This window comes from Trichosurus vulpecula, chromosome 2, assembly GCF_011100635.1.
Source record: "Trichosurus vulpecula isolate mTriVul1 chromosome 2, mTriVul1.pri, whole genome shotgun sequence".
NCBI lineage: Eukaryota > Metazoa > Chordata > Mammalia > Diprotodontia > Phalangeridae > Trichosurus > Trichosurus vulpecula.
The window spans coordinates 290,839,359-290,861,898 of NC_050574.1; the positions used below are offsets into that span (position 1 = coordinate 290,839,359).

The 22,540-nt window shown below is 37.7% G+C and overlaps 1 protein-coding gene across 1 annotated transcript in view; it reads left to right on the plus strand.

Moving 5' to 3' along the window:
- The window catches only part of ZRANB3 (zinc finger RANBP2-type containing 3), a 214,946-nt gene that overhangs the window by 159,165 nt on the left and 33,241 nt on the right, over positions 1 to 22,540 (plus strand). The window contains 2 exon segments of the mRNA XM_036745880.1: positions 13,039 to 13,459; positions 16,816 to 17,040. Of these exon segments, the coding sequence (XP_036601775.1) occupies positions 13,039 to 13,459; positions 16,816 to 17,040 (646 nt within the window).

The window sequence follows — 22,540 nt, forward strand, 5'->3', positions numbered from 1 at the left end:
CCTACTTGGTCTCTGTCTCAAGTTTCTTCCCATTCCCATCAGTGGTTTTCCCCCCTTTTGCCCTCCCCATCTCAATAAACTCCAAGTGACTCCCTATTACTTTAGGACCAAATATAAACCCTTCTGTTTGGCATTTCAAACTCTGCACAACCAGGCCCTTCCTATCTCTGCAGTCTTATCACTCATGATTCCCTTCTATGCTCTCTAGGATCTAGCTGTACTCTCTTCATTGCTGTTTCTTACATGTCGATCTCCATTCCGTTGCTTTACCTCTACACTGACTGTTCCCTGGACTGGAATGTTCTCTTCCCTCACATCTGCTGCTTCTTGTTTGATACTTAGTAAATGTCCAATAAATGCTCATTTGACTGACTTCTTATTGTCCTTGATTTCCTTGAAGTCTCAACTCAATTGCCACTTTCCTTGGCAAGGCCTTTCCTGTTCCCCTTGGCTGCCAGTGCCTTCTCATCCAAGGTTACTTTATGTTCTTTTTGCGTGTCTTGTATGAGTTTATACAAGTGCACCTGTAGACTTCCTCAGTAGAACATTAGCTCCCTGAGGGCAGGGACAGTGTCTTGTTTGTCTTTGTATCCCCAGAACCTATCTCAGTACCTGGCAGCTTAGTAGATCATTACTAATAAGTGCTTCTTGACCAATTGATGTTGTATGTATACATTGTCAGTCATCTACACTTCAATCTTCTGTATATATTTTTAAAATATATGGTTTTCCTACCTCCCCGTCCCCCGATAGAGAGGCAGTAGACTCAGAGTATGGGTTGGGGTGGGGGATTCTGCGTGCATGCTCATATGTATAAATATGGCCATGTCCATATATTTAAATTATTAAATATGCGTATATGGACACAGCTATTGCAGGAATTTGTTTTGCTTGACTTTGCATATTTGTAACGGATTTGTTTTGTTTTGGTTTTTTATTTTCTCAATTGGGGCAGAGAAAGGGGGGTTGAAGATGAGAGAGAATGCAGAACTGGAAATAAAATAAAATTTAATTTAAAAATACAAGTTCGGGGCAGCGAGGTGACACAGTGAGTAGAGCACCAGCCCTGGAGTCAGGAGGGCCTGAGTTCAAATCCAGCCTCAGACACTTGACATATTCACTAGCTGTGTGACCTTGGGCAAGTCACTTAACCCCCATTGCCCTGTCTTCTCCCCCCCCCCCAAAAAATAATAAAAATACAAGTTCACTATGTATGCACATTAAATTATTTGGGTAGCTCCTTTCTTTTTTCTTCCTCATCTGAGCCATGTCTTTTTTTGCCTTCATATTTTTCATTCTTGAGAACTTCCCATCCATCTTGGGTCAGCTTCCCTATAGAATTTTAGACCACGGAAATAAATAAATTTATCCCTTTTATGGACTCTGAATTCTTTGAATCTAAGGTACATGTCAGACTTCTCTTTACTTGTCCTTAACTAAGATGTTGTGGTCACTCCCTCACAATATTACCATCATTTTTATTTTTGCATCTTCATTGGTCAGATGTGGGATCCACAATAGCAGTTCTTGTTGCTTCCTCACATAAGATCATAGAATTATAGAGTTAGAGCTAAGAGGACCTTGGAAGCCATCAAATCCAGCCTTCTTAATTTGTAGATGAGGAAAGTGAGGCATAAGAGCAGTTAAATGACTTGCTTAGGATTATACAGCTATTAAATATCTGAAACAAGATTTGAATCCAACCTTTCTAAGTCCCTTACTTTAATCCCTTAACCTCAAATCTAGTTAAAGAACTTGTCTGCTTGCTTGATTTTGACAGAGAGAAGATCATAAATTTATAGAGGTGGAGATCATCAAGCGCAATTTCTGCATATTATGTTTGAGAAACTTGATGCAGAGAGGTTAAGTGACTTGCCCAGGGTCATCTAACTAGTCTTGAAGCAGGATTTGAACTCCATGTCCAGAGAGAGAGAGAGGGCACAATATGACTAGTGGAAATTCCCCATCATACTTTCATACCACCTTCATGATCTCTTTCATGGACTTCCTAGTGGTCTGTAATATAATCCCCATGACTATATTGCTTCTGTTTCTCTTTCCTTTGATCCTTTTCCAAGATCTCCTTTCCAAGATTCCCTTTTTATTTCCTAGATGGCTTCATAGGAATATATCATCTTAATATAAAATGTGAATACATACTTCTCTTTGCTTATTTTGTTCCATTTGTATAAGGTTCCCTGTGCTGTAGCCAAATTATAGTCCCTGATTCCATGCCACCAAATATCAGTAATGCCTGTGCAGCTGCATCTTCTTTCTTGCATTAATGTTTGTTACTCATATCTTATACATCTGTGTGTAAACCTGAGATTGCAAGTTTTATTGCTAGTTATCTTCTTGAATACTGTCTCCTGTGAATTGTCCTTTCTAGTAATAGGTTATACCTATAATGTGGTGTGTGACTTGGTAAAAAATGTAGAGAGTTTTCTCCCTCTCCCTTCATTTTCAGTTTAAAGTACTCTTGATCTAGTAGGGAAATAAGATGCAAACACTTGTATTTATTTCCCTCATGTATAAATGTCTAGAAATGACTGATGTTACTTTGTTATTTTTTCATTTGGTTGACAGCATGAGTTGTTGCCATAGGATTATTTTTCATATTAGCATCTTTCTTTAAGAATCTTCGATAATATACTTGGACTCAAACTGATTTACTGTCCCTTTGTGTCGTGCTGGCACAGTTTGTCTTCTGTCATCTCTAGCTATCAGAATTGATGTACTAGACTTCATTTCTTCTGCTTACCTCATGAATGGTCGCCTTTTCTCTGAGTTGCCATGAAGAAATTCCTTTCACACTGCGGTTTCTGGCTATCTAATGCTAAACTCTGTGGAATAAAAGCTAAGTCGATTTGGAATAAAAGCTAATCCCATGCATATTAATCTGTAGTACCATTATTTGCCCTATTTTAAAAGTATTCTAATTTTAGGACAGACATGGGAGGGAGGATCATTAATTAGAGATGTTTTCATCTTTCTCTTCATAACAGTAAGGCTAAAACACTATCCCTCCTTCTGTCAACACAGTATTTTCCCTTTTTGTCCAGACCCATGACTTCATTATTGTCCGGAACTCCTAGTATGGAATATCCCTCCACTGTTATTAATCAGCAGCTTACCTGTAATTTATACTTAGATAATTTCCAAAGACACCAAGAAAATAAATGACTTACTCATGGTCACAGAACAAGTTCATGCCAGACAATTAAGACAAAAAATTTAGATATTCTGACCATACTCATTGTTGATTTTTAATGGGAATTTCTCTAAAGCCAGATATTTTGTTCCAAAAGATAGCAAAACGCTGACTCTTTTTAGTGTTTTGATCTCACACTGAGATCATCTCTTGAAAAATTTTCCTGCATTTTCCCCCTTGTCAGTTGTAGCACAAAATTGTCAAGATTGACAATCAGTGGGCTTAGTGCTAAGTGCACTTAGAAGTAAACTCTTGGGGGCACCTAGGTGGTGCAGTGAGTAGAGCACTGGCCCTAGAGTCAGGAGGACCTGGGTTCAAGTCCAACCCCAGACACTTGACACACTTACTAGCTGTGTGACCTTGGGCAAGTCACTTAACCCCAACTGCCCTGCTCTCCCTCCTGCCAAAAAAAAAAAAAAGAAGTGAACTCTTGGTCTAAGATTGCCAAGAGGCCAGGTTCCAAAAGCGTGATCTATGTCAAGTTACTGATGCCTTACAGCTACTGACCAGGTCTTGACTAGGATTTTATCTCTTAAGGCTCACTCTCTGCCACATTATTCACTGTTGTCCATCATCATCTGAATTTGGAGGCAGGCAGTGCAGTGAAAGACCCCTGCATCTGAAGGACCTCACTTCAGATTGTAGCTGTGCCATTTACTGTCTGACTCAACATGGACAAGTCACTTAAACTCACTGGTCCTCAGTCCCTGATCTTTAAAATGATGGCTTTGGAATAGATGGGCTCTGAGGCCCCTTCTAACTCTTAATCTAGAATCCCATGAATTATTAGCATCGCTGATAATTAATCTCTGCTTCCTCTTCCTAGTATGTAATGGCTCTTTACTATATTCTATTAGTTTCTGCACATCCTATCACATGTCTCTTACGTAGCAGTGTAGGTCCAAAATATCCTCAGTATTCTGATGGCACAGTAGACTCCAGGTAGAATCCCCATGGTGGCAGATGTAAGCATCAGTATCTGATTACTGTCAATCATTGCTACCTTTCACTCCAAACTGCCCTCCAGCATCTAAAGCAGAGTGTCTCAAGTGGAAACTTCCTAAATTAGATGTTGTTTAAATAGGAAAGGAAGTTCTTCTAAAAATGATTTGATAGCTTACTGAGACTGACTGAAAATACTTGCATTTTTTTTAAAGACAGTAAGAATCCTATACTGAAAATGTACTTTGTTGTTATTTTAATAAATCCTGAGCAAGCATTTGGTAGAGAATAGAATTTTTTAAAACTTCAAACTTTGTCAAAGAAAAAAAAACTTCCTAAGTGTGGAATAAGGTAAGAGAATCTCATACTCAGCTTATATGACAGTGGTCTTTTTTTCTCCTTAGCAGAGATTCCATTTATCATTTTACCAGGAATAGAAATTTTAACAACAACCTGTACTTTTAGCTCCTCTGGAAGATATCATGAAATATGTATGCAATAAAACCTCATTAATTTGGAATAATTGGAGGGAAGACCAGTCTGAGGTCGCTGAAAATCTGAATTTAGAATATGTTTTAAGGAATGTGGTTTTTTAAACTCTTTCAAGACAAGTCAGCAAGCATTAATTAAATAACTATTGCACTGTGCTAAATGCTGGAGATACATAGAAAAGGAAAAACAAAGGTTTTATTGCATATATATTTCCTATGTTCCTCAAATGCTAAAAGACCAGATTGAAATTAAAGTTTCTATCCCTGTTAAAATGATAAGTGAAATATCTGCTTAAAAAAAAACAAACCCTGGCATATAAACTGCGTATGACATTCTCTTGCCTTATTTCATATTTAGGAATATTTTTTCTTTGTTCTAAAGGAGCTTACAATCTAATGGAGGAGACAACATGGCAAACAAGTATGTACAAAGAAGTTATATACAGGACAAATAGGAGATAAAGACAGTAGCATTAAAGGGAAAAACTTCTTGCAAAAGGTAGGATTTTAGCTGGGATCTAAAGGAATCTGGAGAAACTGGGGAAAAAAAGGAGAGAATTCCAAAAATGGAGGCAAGTGAAAAGGCATGTCTTGTGCAAGGAACATGAAGTCTGCCAGCATGACGGGATCTGAGAGTAGGTATGAATGTGGAAGGGAGTCCAGTGTAAGAATACTTAGAAAGACAGGAAGAAGTCTGTGAAGGGCTTTAAAATTCCAACACGGGATTTCATATATGATCCATGAGGTAATAGGGAGCCACTAGAATTAATAGGGGAGTGACATGATCATATATGTTTCTTTTGATTGCTGAGTAAAGGATAAACTAGAATGGGGAGAGATGTAGAAAATGAAGTCTGGAGAGGCTAAATAATTTTATATAAAGGAAGACTTCAGAAGTGATTACAAATAGTTCTAAGTAGATTAAAACTTTCCCCTTTTAATCTTACTTACAGTCAACTTACTTAGTGAATATTTTTCCACAGACCAAGATAAGTGACTGGTTTTCACATTTTTAAATATGATAACTATACAAGAACAGGCATTGGGTCAGATTTCACCTGGAGAGTAGTTTGCTCAGAAAACCAGAAAGGGTTCGTCTTGAGGAAAATACGATATATAAATATTTTCTGGCCCTTTGTTCTCTTAATTACTTATCAAAATGTCTTTACTCTTACAACCCATGTAATTACATTAAAGCATTTAAGTTAGTCAAAATCGGCCATAGAGTTTCCCTCCAATTTATAAAATACAATGATACAGTGAATAACAGTCTTCATTATAAACAGAAACATATTTGTGATCTCAGTGATATAAAGTATTCCCTCCAGTGATGTAAATCATAACCAATCTATGCCTGCCCATCTTTTGTGACTATTCCCTGCCCTTCTGTAAGTTAATGACTGCTTTTCTTGATATCACTAGGATACTAATGGAGCATGCACCCTATCCATTTTTTTCCTCCTCACTCTTGCTAGCTATCTTCTTTTCATTCATACATTTCTTTGCTAACATAATTTATACCACTTCTGCAGCATAATACCTGTTTTGTAACATGTTATACTTTGCTAATGCCCTTTGGGGAGCATCAAATAGCTTTCTAAGATTACTGTTCTATATCTTGCAGCCATACAACATCAATGGAAGAATATTGGTATACAAATAATAGACCTTTGTTTCAGAGAAACTAGAGTTTATTATAAGAAGTTTGCTTTTTTCCAAGGGCAATCCAGCCTGCTCTCTGAAACATGTCACTTAAACCAAGTCAGTGACAAATTGGCCTACCAAAATAACTTAATGTAGTTTATCTAGAAACAGCTGATACTAAATATGCACCCAAAATTGCTGTAGATTTTCAGGTAGTTTCATCTTTTCCCTACATTTCTCGTAAGTGTAATACATTATCTTTGATTTTCTGTTGCTTTCCTTTTCAGGACCAAACTAGTTTAGCCTATTTACTACTGCTTTCCTTTTCTCATTTCACCTAGAAATGTATATTTTTTGTCCTTTTCTAAGATGTATTATTCAATTAAAGATCCTACATTTGAAACACTTCTGTATCCCTCTTCTAACATTCTGTCTTTTGTTAAAACTCAGCTGAGGTTATCTTTCCTAACTTATTCAGTTCCCTTGATTATATTCTGTTGTTTTATATTTTCATGTAAATTTTGAAACTTTTTCAGCTGATTTAAATGTGTTTGAATAGCATATGAAAAAGAGCTACACAAGGTAAAGGTTTTGTATTATTTTGGGAGAGCCGGTGGTAATATGTCATAATTTTACTAGTATAGAAACAACCTGAATCTCTTTGCCTAGCAACACTGCAAAGGCAGAGTAAGTTCATTATGGAAGTTTTCTTTATATGCTCTGCTTTGAGACACAGTGTGGAAAAATGGATAGAAAACTAACCTCAATGCCAGGAAGACCTGAATTCGGGTCCTGCCCCTGACACAGACCGGCTGTGTAACACTAGTCAAGTCTCTTAAACTCTCAGTGCTCAAGGGCCCATGGTGTCAAATTCAAACAGAAAAGGGGACCACTAAACCATACAGAAGGATCCCTGCCACTACATATTGACTTAGAAAATCACTTATTAACATTATGTAGGTCATATTGTGTTTTTAAAATTAATTTTGTTAAATATTCCCAATTACATGTTATCTTGTTCCAGCAGCATTTGGAATTTTGTAACAGCCTGCATTCCCCATGTTTGATACCTCTGGGCAACTGTCTAAGACTGTACATTTACAGGAAGGTGACTTCATGTATCTGAGAGTTCCAGTGAACTAATGAAATCATAGGTGCAGTCCCTGTCTCTGTGCTATGCTGTTTTTTGCTAACATCATCTATAGGACATACATTGCCAAACTGGAATGTATCCAAAGGAGAGTGTGACCAGGTTGGTGAAGTACATAGAGACCATTCCCTGAGGATTAGCGGAAGGAATTGGGGACATTTAGCCTAGAGAAAAGACTTTGTGGGGTCTTCGTATCTCTCTTTAAGTACTTGAAGGATTATCCAGTAGAAGAAAGATTAAATTTGTTCTGCTTGGTCTCAAAAGGTCTAACTAGAAGCAGTGAGCAGTAGTTGCCCAAAGGCAGTTTTCAGCTTTTTGGTTTTTTTGAGATTTTTTATTTTTAGTTTACAACACTCAGTTCCACATAATTTTGAGTTCCAGATTTTCTTCCCTCCCTCCCCAAGACAGCATGGAATCCGATATATCTTCTACATATAACTTCGTATTGAACTTATTTACACAGTAGTCAGTTATTTTATACATACATCCACAGTCTATGTTTATCCCTTTCAATCATCATAATAACTTTACTATTCTGAAGATTAACATATATATATTGCATACATAAAATGATATAATCCTATATAAAGATGTAAATAATTTGCCCTTATTGATTAATAAGTTTTGTGGGGTTTTTTCCCCCGTTTACTTTTTTATGTCTCTCTTGAGTTTTGTATTTGAAGATCAAATTTTCCATTGAGTTCTGGCCTTTTCATCAGGAAGGTCTGGAATTCCCTTATTTCATTGAATGTCCATCTCCTTTCCTGAAAAATTATGCTCATTTTTGCTGGGTAGTTGATCCTTGGTTGTAGTCCCAGCTCCTTTGCCCTTCGGAATATCATATTCCAATTTCTTCTCTCATTTAATGTAGAAGCTGAAAGATCCTGCGTGATCCTGACTACAGTTTCACAACATTTGAATTGTTTGTTTTGGGCTGCTTGCTGTATTTTCTCCTTGACTTTGTAATTCTGAAATTTGGCTATAATATTTCTTGGTGTTTTCGGTTTGGGATCTCTTTCAGGGGGTAATCAGTGGATTCTTTCATTGACTATTTTACCCTCTGGTTCTAGGACCTCTGGGAAGTTATCTTTGATAATTTCTTCGAAGATACTGTCAAGCCTCTTTTTTTCATCATGGATTTCTGGTAGACCAATAATTCTTAAATTGTCCGTCTTGGGTCTGTTTTCCAGGTCAGTTGTTTTTCCAATCAGATATTTCACATTTTCTTCTATTTTTTCATTCTTTACATTTTGTTTTACTACTTCTTGATGCCTCATAGAGTCATTAGCTTCCACTTGCTCAATTCTAATTTTAAATTAGTTGCTGTCTTCATTTTGCTTTTGAGTCTCCTTTTCCAATTGGTTGATTTTACCTTTCAGGGTGTCATTTTTTCTTGTTTAACTTTTCGTGCTTCTCTTGATTCTTGTGTTTGAAAGTCTAATTTTCTATTCAGCTCTGGTCTTTTCACTGAGAAAGCTTGAAAGTCCTCTATTTTATTGAAAGTTCATATTTTGCCTTGGAACATGATACTCAGTTTTGCTGGGTAGGTTATTCTTGGTTTTAATCCTAGCTCCACTGACCTCCGGAATATCATATTCCAAGCCCTTTGATCGCTTAATTTAGAAGCTGCTAGATCTTGTGTCATTCTGATTGTGTTTCCACAATACTCAAATTGTTTCTTTCTGGCTGCTTGCAGTATTTTCTCCTTGATCTGGGAGCTCTGGAGTTTGGCAACAATATTCCTAGGAGTTTTCTTTTTGGGATCTTTTTGAGAAGGCAATCTATGGATTCTTTCAATTTCTATTTTACCCTCTGGTACTAGAATATCAGGGCAGTTCTCCTTGATCATTTCTTGAAAGATGATATCTAGGCTCTTTTTTTGATCATGGCTTTCAGGTAGTCCAATAATTTTTAAATTCTCTCTCCTGGATCTGTTCTCCAGGTCAGTGGTTTTTCCAATGAGATATTTCACATTGTCTTCCATTTTTTCATTGCTTTGGTTCTGTTTTATAATATCTTGATTTCTCCTAAAGTCACTAGCTTCCACTTGCTCCAATCTAATTTTTAAGGTAGTATTTTCTTCAGTGGTCTTTTGGACCTCCTTTTCCATTTGGCTAATTCTGCCTTTCAAGGCATCCTTCTTCTCATTGGTTTTTTGGAGCTCTTTTGCCATTTGAGTTAGTCTATTTTTTAAGGTGTTATTTTCTTCAGTATTTTTTTTGGGTCTCCTTTAGCAAGTCATTGACTTGTTTTTCATGGTTTTCTTGCATCACTCTCATTTCTCTTCCCTATTTTTCCTCTACTTCTCTAACTTGCTTTTCCAACTCCTTTTTGAGATCTTGCATGGCCTGAGACCAGTTTATGTTTTTCTTGGAGGCTTTTGATGTAGGCTTTTTGACCTTGTTGACTTCTTCTGGCTGTATGTTTTGGTCTTCTTTGTCACCAAAGAAAAATTCCCAAGTCTGAGTCTGAATCTGAGTCCGTTTTTGCTGCCTGTTCATGGTCCCAGCTAACTACTTGACCCTTGAGTTTTTCATCAGGGTATGACTGCTTGTAGAGTATAGAGTACTTTGTCCCAAGCTTGAGGGGCTGTGCTGTTGTTTTCAGAGCTTTTCCTACACAGGAAGCTCTGCCACACCAGTGCTCCTCCTCCCCCAAGAACGACCAACCTGGATTGCAACTCAAATCTGAGCAGGCTCTGCACTCCCACTGTGATCCACCACTTAATTCCTCCCACCAGGTGGGCCTGGGACCAGAAGCAACTGTAGCTGTAGTTCTGTAGCTGCACCACCTCCGCTACCCCCGGGGCAGTGGCTGAACTAGGAATTCCTTTCACTCTGTCCCTGCAGTTTTTTCCCCACTAACCTTCTCTATTGTCTTTGGTGTTTGTGGGTGGAGAAGTCTGGTAACTGCCACAGCTCACTGATTCAGGGCGCTGGGGCCTGTTCTGCCTGGCTCCTGGTCTGGTTGGTCTGGGTGCAGCCCACGCTTGACTCTGCTCCACTCCGCTCCCAGCTCCATGCGATAGACCTTACCCAGCAACCATCCAGGCTGTCCTGGGCTGGAGCCCTCCGCTATTCCGTGGGTTCTGCAGTTCTAGAATTTGTTCAGAGCCATTTTTATAGGTGTTTGGAGGGTCCTGGGGGAGAGCTTTAGGCTAGTCACTGCTTTCCAGCTACCATCTTGGCTCGACCCCCAGGGTGTCATTTTCTCTATTTAGATTCTGAATCTCCATAGCCATTTTGCCGATCTTATTTTTTAAAGACTTGATTTCGTCAGTGTTTTTTTTTTTCTGTTTTTTCTTTTACCTCCCTAATTTGGTTTTTAGAATCCTCCTTTAGCTCTTCCTGCAATGCTTTTTGGGCTTCAGACCAGTTCACATTCCCTTTTGAGATATCAGATGTGGGTATAGTGTCAATGCTATCCTCTTCTGAATTGGTATTTTGATCATGCCTGTCTCCATAAGAAGAATCAATGGTCCTCGGTTTTTTTGGTGTTCTTCTTCATGGTTAGCTTTTTCCTGGCTTTACAGTGGATTTCCCCTTTTGGGGCTCAGGGTTCTCTCTCCCAGGTTTATTGTGCTGGGGATTGTGAGTCTAGTTACTGGCTTTGTGTATTATAGCCTTCAGTTTCCTGAGGTGTGGGGGAGGGGTCTGCCTGAAGTCTCCTTTTCCCCTGGGGCTGCTCTCCAGCACTGTTGCTCTTCAGCAATGGTCTCAGCTGTTTGTTGCCTGTGCTGGTGTCTGCCACTCCCCTGGCTGGGCAAAGGTACATCCGGGCTCTTGGTGTTGACCCCTCGCTGGCTCTGCCCCTCTGGGACTCAGGAACTCCCAGTGCTTGGCCACTGAAGCCCCACTTTTGTCTCCTGTATTCCAGCATTTTTTCCCCAAGAAATTCTTTGGGTTGGGGGCGGGGGGGACGGGGGAGGGATGAGAGCCGTTTACCCTGGCCATTATGTCTCCTGGAAGTTCAAGAAGGCAAGTTTCAAACCTTTGGGCTGCAACCCTCAGGAATTGATGTCTCATGGCCAGTGGTGTTGCTCTGCTGCCTCTCGTCTCTTGGACAGACTCCCATCCTGTGCTGGGAGGCCTGGGGATCTCTGCCCATTTCTGGCGCCCAGCTTTCTCCCATAACGGGTCGCTGGCTGGTTTCCGCAGCTGCTTCCGCTTTGGTGTTGTCTTATGCAGCTGCACCAAGTGTTCTCCCAGCCTGCAGATGCGTCCCGTCGACCTTTCAGACTCTCCTGGCTTGGAAATCTGCCCCACTCAGACTGCTAGCAGCTTCTAACTCTCTCAAATCTGCTCAGATTCACTGTTTTAGAGGTATCTGACAGAGCTTGTGAGAGAGCTCCGGTAAGGTGCTACTTTCATGAGGCCATCTTGGCTCAGCCCCTTCCCTGCCCCCCACAGTTTTCAGGCTGATATAAAGAAAATCTCCTAACAATTAGACCTTTCCAAAATAATAACAATAATAGTGATAACGATAACCACAGTAATAATAATAGGTAGCAGATGTTATTTCATTTGATCCTTACCAAAACCCTGAGTTAGGTGCTGTTGTCATTTCTGTTAAAGAGTGCATGGCCAGCACTGGGTTTCCTCCACCTGGAGGTCCTCAGTCAGGGACTGGATAACCACTTGTTATGGACATTATAGAGAATCGTGGTCCGGTATGGATGGACTACATCCTCTCTGGGGTCCCTTCTTACTCTAGGATTCTGTGATTGTATAATGACCTTTCAAGTTCAAGTACTACTTGAGCTTACACAACTTTACCTAAATTTTAATTCAATCAATGAACCGCCATTGACCACGCAGTATGGCATAGTAGAGAGAATACTAGAATTGTTGCCAGTGAATCTTGACTCCTGTCCTGGCTTTGCCACCTACTACTTGTGTAACCTGATGTCATTTGGTTTTTCACTCTTTAAAATAAAGATGCCGAACGATGTGCACTAAAGTCTTTTCCAACTCTAAACTGTATGATCTTTTGACTAATGTCTCTTATTTAATTCTGCTTATGGGTATCCATCACCTTCCAAATATGAAGTTCCTTCTTATATTTGCAAAGGTTAAGAATGGTTAATGACACACTACTATAGCCATTCATAGGAATATAGCATTTAATTTTTGAAAAGAAGAAAATAAATTTTCCTACTCCTGAATTGCTTTTACATTTAAAAAACAAATCATCTTCAGTAAAAAACATATTAATATGATTGCCTCAAATCTTTGGACACCATGTTGCTTCCTAGTTTGAACATGGAAGCATTTTTCCTGATTATGTTATTGACTTAAGGTGACGGAAGTAGACAATTTCTAAACATTTATTAAGGCCTTTCTCTGACAAAAACCCAGCAGAGATAATTTCTAAGCAAGCTATTTTGAAGCTTCATAACGTGGATGTTCTTATGGTGTTCTATTATGTTAGAAAAGATACTAAGACTTTTTAAATTGTCTCTTTCACCAAGGAATCATAAAATTAAGTGAATTCAAAGGACAAAGGTTTAAATCTTTCTAATAAGAAAAATGTATTTATTAAATGCTTTTATTTAACTAAAGATTGTTTCAATTCTGAATTATCTATCTGCTTTTCCCTAGTTTGAAAAAGAAAAACAGCACGATATTCGAGCCTTCTTTTTACCAAAACATAATAAGAAAAGACACACAATGGCATCCTGTGACGAATCAGACGTACTACAGGAAAAAGATACTGAGATGGCCTTGGATTGTAGAAAATTAGCTACGAGGGATGCCCTTGACTATGGAAGTGATTTTGAACCTGAAGCTAAAAGATGGAAATCAGTGGCCACTCAGAACAATTCCTGTCAAAAAGAGAAAAGGCCATCCTGGTCTAGTCCAACAAATACTGAATTTATAAAAGAAGCAATTCAGGAGACAAAGTCTAATTCAAACAACATATTCCTCCCTGGAAAAAATTGGCAGTGTGGTCTCTGCACCTATGTTAATAGTTCATTATTGCCTTATTGTGAAATGTGTGAGACCCCTCAAGGCAGTGCTGGTGAGTAAGGTGGGGGGAGAGTTGTGTTTGCTCTTAACTAGAACAGAAACCCTATTGCTTTTAGAGAATACAGCTTATCAAAGCTTAGTGAGACTGCTCAGTGACTTGAGCCTGGAATACTAAAAATGAGACCTTCACACAGTGAAGACCCCATGAATTTATCCTCTTTGGGAATGTGAAAAGCTCCCATTTTTGTCAAGAATGTATATCCCCAAGTGTCTGTGACATGGCATTAATTTGGCACAAATGGACATTTCTGATTAATGTCAGCAGGATGCGAATTCAATGGGCAGGAATAGAAGCTCTGTTGCCATGGCAGCAAATATGCCTTATAGTCAGAGATCTGCTGTTTTCTTCTCTTTTGTAGATGTTATGATTTTAAAGGGAAATTATAGATTTTTATGTTCTAACTAGCTAAATAATTCTCTGGAGTTTCTTTGCTTCCTAAATCTGTGAGATGCAGTATTTTTTTGTGCGGTATATAATAAAAAATTCCCCCAGGTTTCATTTCTTTAAAGAAGCTAACTAGACTGTCTGTTTTAGTAATTTATTACATTTTTAAAAACAGGAAGTGATTTTAAAGCAAAAATAAAGATGTCCTAAACTGCTGACTGTGAATATTTTTACACCAGGATCAATCATTTTCTGCTGTGTAGTTTGGGGAATGGTCACAGAGTTGTCTTATGAAGAATGCCATCGATGTTCCTTTTGTTTCATAATTTGGAAGCATATTTTTATGACTGAGGAAACTGCCAGTTGACAGCGTTGAAAAATGAAATACAAATTTTATTTATGAGTTCTAATAATCATACAACTGATTTATCTGGCGCTTTTTGGCCTCAGAGCTCTTGACATTAACCAATGAGTCAGCTACTTGGGCTGTAATAGTCTGAGCTGCTCTCTGTCCTTCCCTCTAGGGTCTTTTAGTTCTGATCCAAAACTAAATGCAATCTGTAGTGAAGGCTTTACTCTTTCAGTTCTTGGTGTTCCTGCCAAAATTGACAAAGTCTGCCATCTGGATAGTTGTATTTGTAATGTGGACACCTGTTGTCTGCAAACTAAATTGGAACCACAAGCTCATTTCACAGACCTTCCCTATAGCAATTAGCATGATTTCATTCAACTCCCAACTGTTATAAACATAAAAATAAAGTATTCTTTGCCTGTAAAATAATTTCTAAGCACATGAAGTATATAAGATAAATGACTCAGCAGCATAATTTGGAATTTAATATTGTTTAATAGTTTCTTATTTCTTCTCTTGTACTATCAAAAGTCAGTCCTAAAATTGCCTCTCGAATGATAAGGTCACAGGCAGATTGTCTCACTTATATTTGAACAACATTTTTAATGACTTTTCACTAACTTTATCAGCATAATTAAAGATGGGAAAAAAGAATGTTCTTATTAGTAGCGATCATGTCATTATATAAAAATTATTATAATTAGTTTAATGAAGGTTAAGTTACTGTTTAATGAAGTGATTCCCACTGCCTGCCGGTTTTTTTGACACCCCAGGATATCTCTAATTAACTCAAGGGGTATCATGCAAAAAATAATTTAAAAAACAAAATTAATTTTAATTTACTTTCAGTTAAAAAATACATGCCATATGGCACATTTGGAAGGGGACAGCTGTTAGCAAATCAAACAGTAAAAAGGTGTCACGATTCTAGAAAGGTTGGGAATCACTTGTTCAGTGCGTTATAAGTAATTTGGCATAATTTGCATTCAGTTCTAATGTTTAAGTCATCATTGCTTTAACTTCCATCTGTGCCAAGGTCTTTCTGAAGTTACAAATAAATGAAGTTATAAATATATTTTTTTCACTTTCAAGAAACTGCTGATAACTTTTATTTCATTTTCAGTTCTTTTAGAAGCAGTGATGTTTATGGCAGCAAAAGCATTAGATTATGAGTAGGTTTAAGTCTCTGCCTAGACAACTTAACAGCTGTGTGATCCTGAACAAGTCATATCACTTTCTGAGCCTCAGCTTTCTCTTCTGTGAAATGAATATATTGCTTTGTATTGTCTACTTAGGGCATTGTGAGGAATAGATGAGATAGAATATGTAATTTATTGTGAATATTGTAAACATATTACATAAATGTGAACTATTATTTTTGTCATTGGTAGTACCCAGAGGGATGTTTAGCTTAGAAAATGGAAAACTTCATGGATCATCAAAACAGCCTTCCATTATTAGAAAGACCTCTTATGTGAAAGAGATTAGGTTTATTATGTGTCATAGTTGAGGCCAGGTCTAAGCTCATTGGTAGAAGTTATACAGTAGCACACTTTTATTCTTTGTAAAAACTTTACAACACTCAAGAGCTCTCTAGCAATGGAATAGACCACTCTGTGATATTATATATTAGTTTCTTGTTTGGGAGAGGCTAGATTACCATCTGTTTCAACAGTTCATCTAGCAGCTGCTGTGGGGGGTGTAAAACCAACAACAACCAGCTCACAGAATGCTGCGAGCCCACGTTCTTTTGATCTGCTTTACTAAGGAAAGCAATGTTAAGGGGCTAACAGTCTTACTTTAATCCAACATATAAATATCATTCACTCAGCTCAGGGGGAAAAGTCAGCACCCTGAGCTTCAGAGCAAATACAAACAAATTACAAACGTCAACAGACAGACCTTGTCTGATTCAAATCTCAATTCATAGTTTCCAGAGTTTAACAAAGGCTGAACATCTGGGTTTACAAGCTGGAGGGCTCTTAACTACAGCTGCCCAGTGTCTCCACATCAGCGCACCACCAAGAGTGAGAGCCCTAAGCAAATAACTCTGTCTTCTCTTTTTATGCACTCTTTAGCTGTCATCAAATGTCATCTGAGCCACCAGAACTTAAGCTCTTACTATTGGCTCTTGTCTTAGCAACTCCCCTTAGAACCCCTGTGACCTAAAATCATCACAAAAATGCAACTTAAACCCATGTGGTCTAAAAGCCTCTGATGTCACAAACATGTCACTCAAACCCATGTAAACTAGGCTTTCCCTTGAGGCAAGGAGGTCATCAAAGACTCCTAATTTAATCAAGGAAACAAAGGCCAAACTCTTCAAGGGCACTTGGTTGAATAAGTGCTAAGAGCCCATGTCGATTCCCAATACACCATCCATCAGGAATGTTGAAGAAGAGGTTTTGTAGTAGGTGGGATTTTGAGCTTGATGACATTGAGGGTCTTTCTGACTATAAGATGCTGTGATTTTATGGCTTAAAATAAGTAACAGGTTTTTTTTTCCCCTACATTTTGAATATGCCATTCCAGCACAGTGGCTGAAACATAACAAGCGTTTAATAAATGCTTATTGATGAATTTTTTTGATTTCTCATTTCTTTAATTATAGCACATCTGAACAAGCAACAAATAGATGATCCCAACTGGATCCAGGATGAAAAAGGAAATCAAGTGAATGAGTCCCAGAAAAGCAGCATCTTGAAAGCTGAAACCAGTTCTTCTTGTGTGAAGCAAGTCCTTGAACAATCAGCGATAGAACAGCTTGTCGAAAGCAAAAGAGAAAAAGCTAAAAGCGAAAATGAAGGTGAAGGAGATGGACTAAAACCCCAAAAAGGTAAATGTTGTTTCTATTCGTCTTTTAGTCTATATGAAAACAAATGTGAGTGGTGTAATACCCTGGAGCAGACTCTTGACTCTGGGGTCAAAGGATCTGGGTTTGAATCCCAGCTCTGCCATGCCTATGTACCTTGGGAAGTTCTCAGAGCTTCTCTGAGCCTTAGTTTCTTTGTCTTTAAAATAAGATGGTTAGTTGGACTACATGATCTCCAAAATTACTAGCATTTAAATGTTTTCTTTCTTTTAATGCACTTTATCAGTTGAATCTTGTTTGTTTCCAGAGCAGATTTGAGGAGGTATAAGACACAAAAATATATATCATTAAAAGTAGATATTATTACAGCATCTCCTAATTTTTTAAACCAGCTTTTTGTAATTCAGTATTTAAAAGAACCACAACAAATGTGTGAGAGTCTGGACTTGAAGTTTTAAGACCTGGTTTCAAATCCCACCTCAGATAATTGTTAGCTTGTGACCACAGGCAAGTCAGCTTATCTGTCTCATTTTCTCATCTATAAAATGGGGTTAATAGTACCCACACTTCCGCCTTATAGGGGTGTTTTGAGGAAAGGGCTGCAGCTTAAAATCTTAAAGGGCTAGATAAGTGATTATTACTTTTGGTGATGTTGATGATGCAATCTGATTAATGGTATTGAATGCTTCCACATAAAATGAAGCTAATAATTTGTTAAAAGAGCCGTAGCCAATTACTTTCCCAACTCCACCCAAACCCAATCTATTCAGACAGTCGGAGTTTTCTTATTGATATTTGGTATATTCTTTTGGACAGTTGGTAGGTATTATATATTATTACATGTGGCGTATTTTTGAAGTTGTCTATTTCAACTGTGCTCTGTAAAGATATACAACAAATGATAGTATGTCTCAAGGTACTGCAGGGGAGACTATAAAATATTTTAAGCTTATTCGGTTGTTTTGGACGACTCTTTCCAATATCTATAGTTATACTTAGATGTGTGTATAAACATACGTACATATACATGCGTATGTATGTGGTGGTGAGCTAGCAACAAACTATCAAATATCAATGTCAGATCTGGGCCAGCTGGCAAGAATTGGCAACATTATGGGAATCACTGCTTTTAAGATATGTTACTATATGTAGTATATATGTTACTTTGGTAGCTTTTGCAGAATGTCATTCTCAATAGAATTACCTAGAATTGTTAAAATTAGTTTATAATGTATTGCCTACATGTTGCTTCCACTGTTTCTGCAATAGTAATTTAATGACTATAACATGTACTGCCCATTTAAAGATGAAATTACTATGCTCATGAACTGAAGTGAGGGTAGGTACCACTTCTAAAATTTTGTGCACCAAAGAGGTTCTATTTAAATGACAAATTGTCTCATTCTAAAATCAAAGACCTACTCTATCTATTATCTTTCCTTTCCTTCTACTTCATCTTGGCCCCAAGGTGTTTCTAAAACAATGAACTTAAGAACATTTATTCCAACCCTATACACCCCACCCATATTCCTCCTTAATTCCTTTCATCCTCTAGACCCCAGTTCCTTGGAAAGAAACTCCTTATTCTGGACCTTTTCTACTTAGATTCGTTCCATCTCCTTACATTAACAGAAATCTAGATTTTCTTTTATGTTATTCTCTAAACCTTCCCCTGCCTCTAATTTCTGTTTCTGCATTGTGATCAGTGTATTCCAAGTCATACATGCTCATAACTTTGGAGTCACACTTTACCCTATCCCTCATCCTACAGTCTAATCACTCAATAAGCCCTTAATGGCAGCTCTTTCGTTTGTCCCTACCCTCCTGTCCACTTCTACTATCACTACGTCAGTCCATGCTTTCATTTTTCTCCTATTTGTACTCCTTTGAACTGGACTCTATTATGCCTCCTGGATGGGTCCCTTCTTCTCTCCATCCCTTCCTTTGTCAGCTTCCGTTTATATGTTGTCTTTCCTCGTTAAATTGTGAGCTCCTTGAGGGTAGGGACTCTTTTTTTTATTTGTGACCCCAGCACTTAGCACAGTACCTGACATGTAATAGGCACTTTTATTGACTAATTTTTATTCCTTCTCACATCAGTTCTGTTAACCTTTGAAGTGTTCTTTTTGCCTTCAGTCTTTCAACTCTCTAATCTATCCTTCAGAATGTTCCCACATAGCTCTTCTTAAGGCACTAGTATGATTATGTCCATCAGACTCAGAGGCTTCTCCCATCCATCCCCTTCTCTGTTGAAGTACTTCGATTTAGGGCTTAAGTCAGATGCTAGCTCCTTAAAAAGCTATCCCTGAATTTTCTTCCCCACCCCACCACTCAAAAAGTATGTCCGTCTTTCATTGGGGCATAGCTGTTTGCCCCTATCTCTTTGACCTCATAGCTTTTTTTTAATACATATTTCATACACCAGATTAGACCATAAGTTCCTTAGAAACAGTCTCATAGATCAAGATTGAGAGCTGGAAGGGATCTTGAAGCTCATCTGACTTAACCTCCTCATTTTACAGATGAGGAAACTGAGTCCAGAGGGTTCTAATGACAAAGCTATACAAGTAGTAAGTGGCAGAGATGGAATTGAAACTCACATCCTACGGCTACAAATTCAACCCCTTTTCCATTATACCACACCTTGAGGGCAGAAAGGGGCTGTCATTTTCACATTTCTGTCCCCATTCCTAGTAGGTCCTTGCATGTAGCAAATACTTATTGCATGTTTAATTGAAGTGAACAGACCTTGTTTGGCCCTGTTAACTTTAATGGCCACTAAATAGGCAGCATGTACTTGGAATAAGAATACTATAGTGTATCTGCTTTTTCTTTTTCCCAGCTTAAAAACAAATGAAACCAAAGTTCTAAAGCTTCTAACATAATAGAGCAGTAGCTTGGATCAGGAGAATAATGTTCATCTGGGAATAGATATAAAATATTTCAGATTGATGTTTGTTATCTTTCATCTTCATTTAATCTCTTTTCCCATCTGTATATTAAGGATAATGAATCCTTTTCTTTCATTAGGAGTCAGATGCTTTCACTCAAGCTTGCAAATATTTTTCACAAGTCACTTAACCTGAAGAAAGTCAGTTCATCCTGTAAAATGTACATTAGCTCCTTCCACATTTAACAGAGTCATCATTTTCCCTCATAGCTATGCCTTCTTCTGCTCTTACTTCTTTGACTAGTAGGCCAAGAGATCATCACCATCCATCTGCAACAAATTCTGAGTTTCTGTATTAACAACAACAACAACAAAAACAACAAACACTATGTGTTTGGCACTGTGTTCCAGACACTGTTCTAAGCTCTGGGGATGCAAAGAAAGGCAAAAACACAGTCCTTCCCTCAAGGACCTCACAGTCTTTGGGGGGTAGACAACATGCAAACAGCTATCTACATACATACACTGTAAGTGGGAGGTATTCTCTGAGGGAGGGCACCAGTAGTGCTGGGGTATCAAAGCATGTCTTTTTCAGAAAATGAAACTTGAGAGAGGATTCTGGGAAGATGAAGTAGGTCAGAAAATTTCAAGCTCTCAAGATTTTCCTCCTCAAAAGAGATAAAATTGCGCTTCAGAACTAATGTAGAAAGGTGAAAATAAATAAGAGTAGGGGCAAAACAGGAGTCTTCCTAGGACAATAGGAGATCTGAAGAAAAATCCCAGGAAGAGGTTTTTTCCCAGTGAAGACTAAACACCTCCAGGCTAGGGATTGCTTAAACAACTAGTAGCAAGCCCTGGGATTAGCTGGATTGGGAGACTGGTTCAGCCTCAGGAACTTGAACTGGGGAAGATCTAGGAAACTAAAAACTAAACTATTAGAAAAAAAAAATTCACAGGCAAAAGAGAAAGAATCCAACCATAGAGAACTACTGTGGGAATAGAGAAGATTGGGGTTTGTCTTGAGAGGAGGATACTGAAGCAAAGAAACCCTCTTCTACCCCAAATGGTTACCTGGCCAAAAAGAATTCATTGAAGAACTTAAAAAAGACTTTAAAAATCAAATGAGAAAGATTGAGGAAAAACTAAAAAGAAAAATAAGAATAATCCAAGAAAAACAAGATTATGAAAAGAAAGTAAACCAATTAGAAAAAGAGATCCAGAATCTTAAGGAAGAAAATGACTCCTGGAAAATCAGAATTGGGCAAGGGGAGGCCATCAAAGTTATAAGAAATGAAGAAATAAAAAAACAAAATATAAAGAATGAAAGAAATAGATGATGTGAAACATCTCATAAGAAAAACAACTGATCTCGAAGACAGATCAAGAACACAAAACATAGGAATAATCGGAATACCAGAAAGTGATGATCAAAAAAAGAATTTTGATACAATAATACAAAAAATAATTAAAGAAAATTGTCCTGAAACATTAGAACAAGTATAGAAAAAAATCTACTGATTACCACCTGAGACAGATCCTATAAGGAAAGCTCACATGAATATTATAGTCAAATTTCAAAGCCCCCAGCTCAGGGACAAAATATTATGAGCAACAAGAAAAATCAATTTGCATATGGTGGTACCACAATTAGAATCACACAAGACCTAGCAATGGTGACACTAAAAGATCACAGGTCTTTGGAACACTATATATGGAGGAGCAAAAGAACTGGGCTTCTGGCCAAAAATATCTAACCCAGCAAAGCTAAGCATAATTCTGAATGAAAAAATGGACATTCAATGAATTGTCAGAATTTCTGGACTTTGTTAAAAAAAACAAAACCAAAAACCTGAACTTAATAGAAGATTTGACATACAAGAGCCAAGAGAAATATAAGATACATACCAGTGACCAATTACAAGAGACTCTTTACCTTTTATGTATGTAAAATGCAAAGCCTATGTCTTAGATTATTACTTATTAACATTGTTTAATCAAAATTAATTAATTGTTTAATTGTTACTTATATATTGCTTATTAAAAAAGATTGGAGTAGACCTGAATATGATATGACTTCAAAAAGTAAAACCTTTCAAGAACATTTAAAAGAGTGAGTATCTTATACAAATGAGGTGTGAGAGGAAGAACCAGTACAGATCAGGGAGGGAGGCTGTTAGTTCTGGAAACCTGCTTTCATGGGGAATGGGTTCAAGAGGGGAAAATAAATATACATCTAGAAGAGTATAAAAGTGTTGTAAATTCAAAAAGAAATAAAACTGTAAGAGGATAGGGAATGGGGAGAGGATAAAGGAGGGCTCTTTATAATGAAGGATAAGGGATTAGGATAAAGTGGGCATTTAGAAGATAAGGAAAGGATCTCGGTGGGCGGGGGAGTAGGTTAAGTAAGTAAGGGGAGGGCAAGGCAGCAAGTAGAAGTGAAGTAGAGATCAGAAGAAACAGATATATGCAAACATTAAAAACAAAGATTAGTAGTAGAATCTCTTAGGGAAAATATATGTTTATATAGGTGTGTGTATATATATATATAGCAATATCTACGTATTATATCTATATCCATATATAAATCTATCCACACTTAATTGTAGCCTGGTGGGGGAGGAAGGAGGAAAAAAA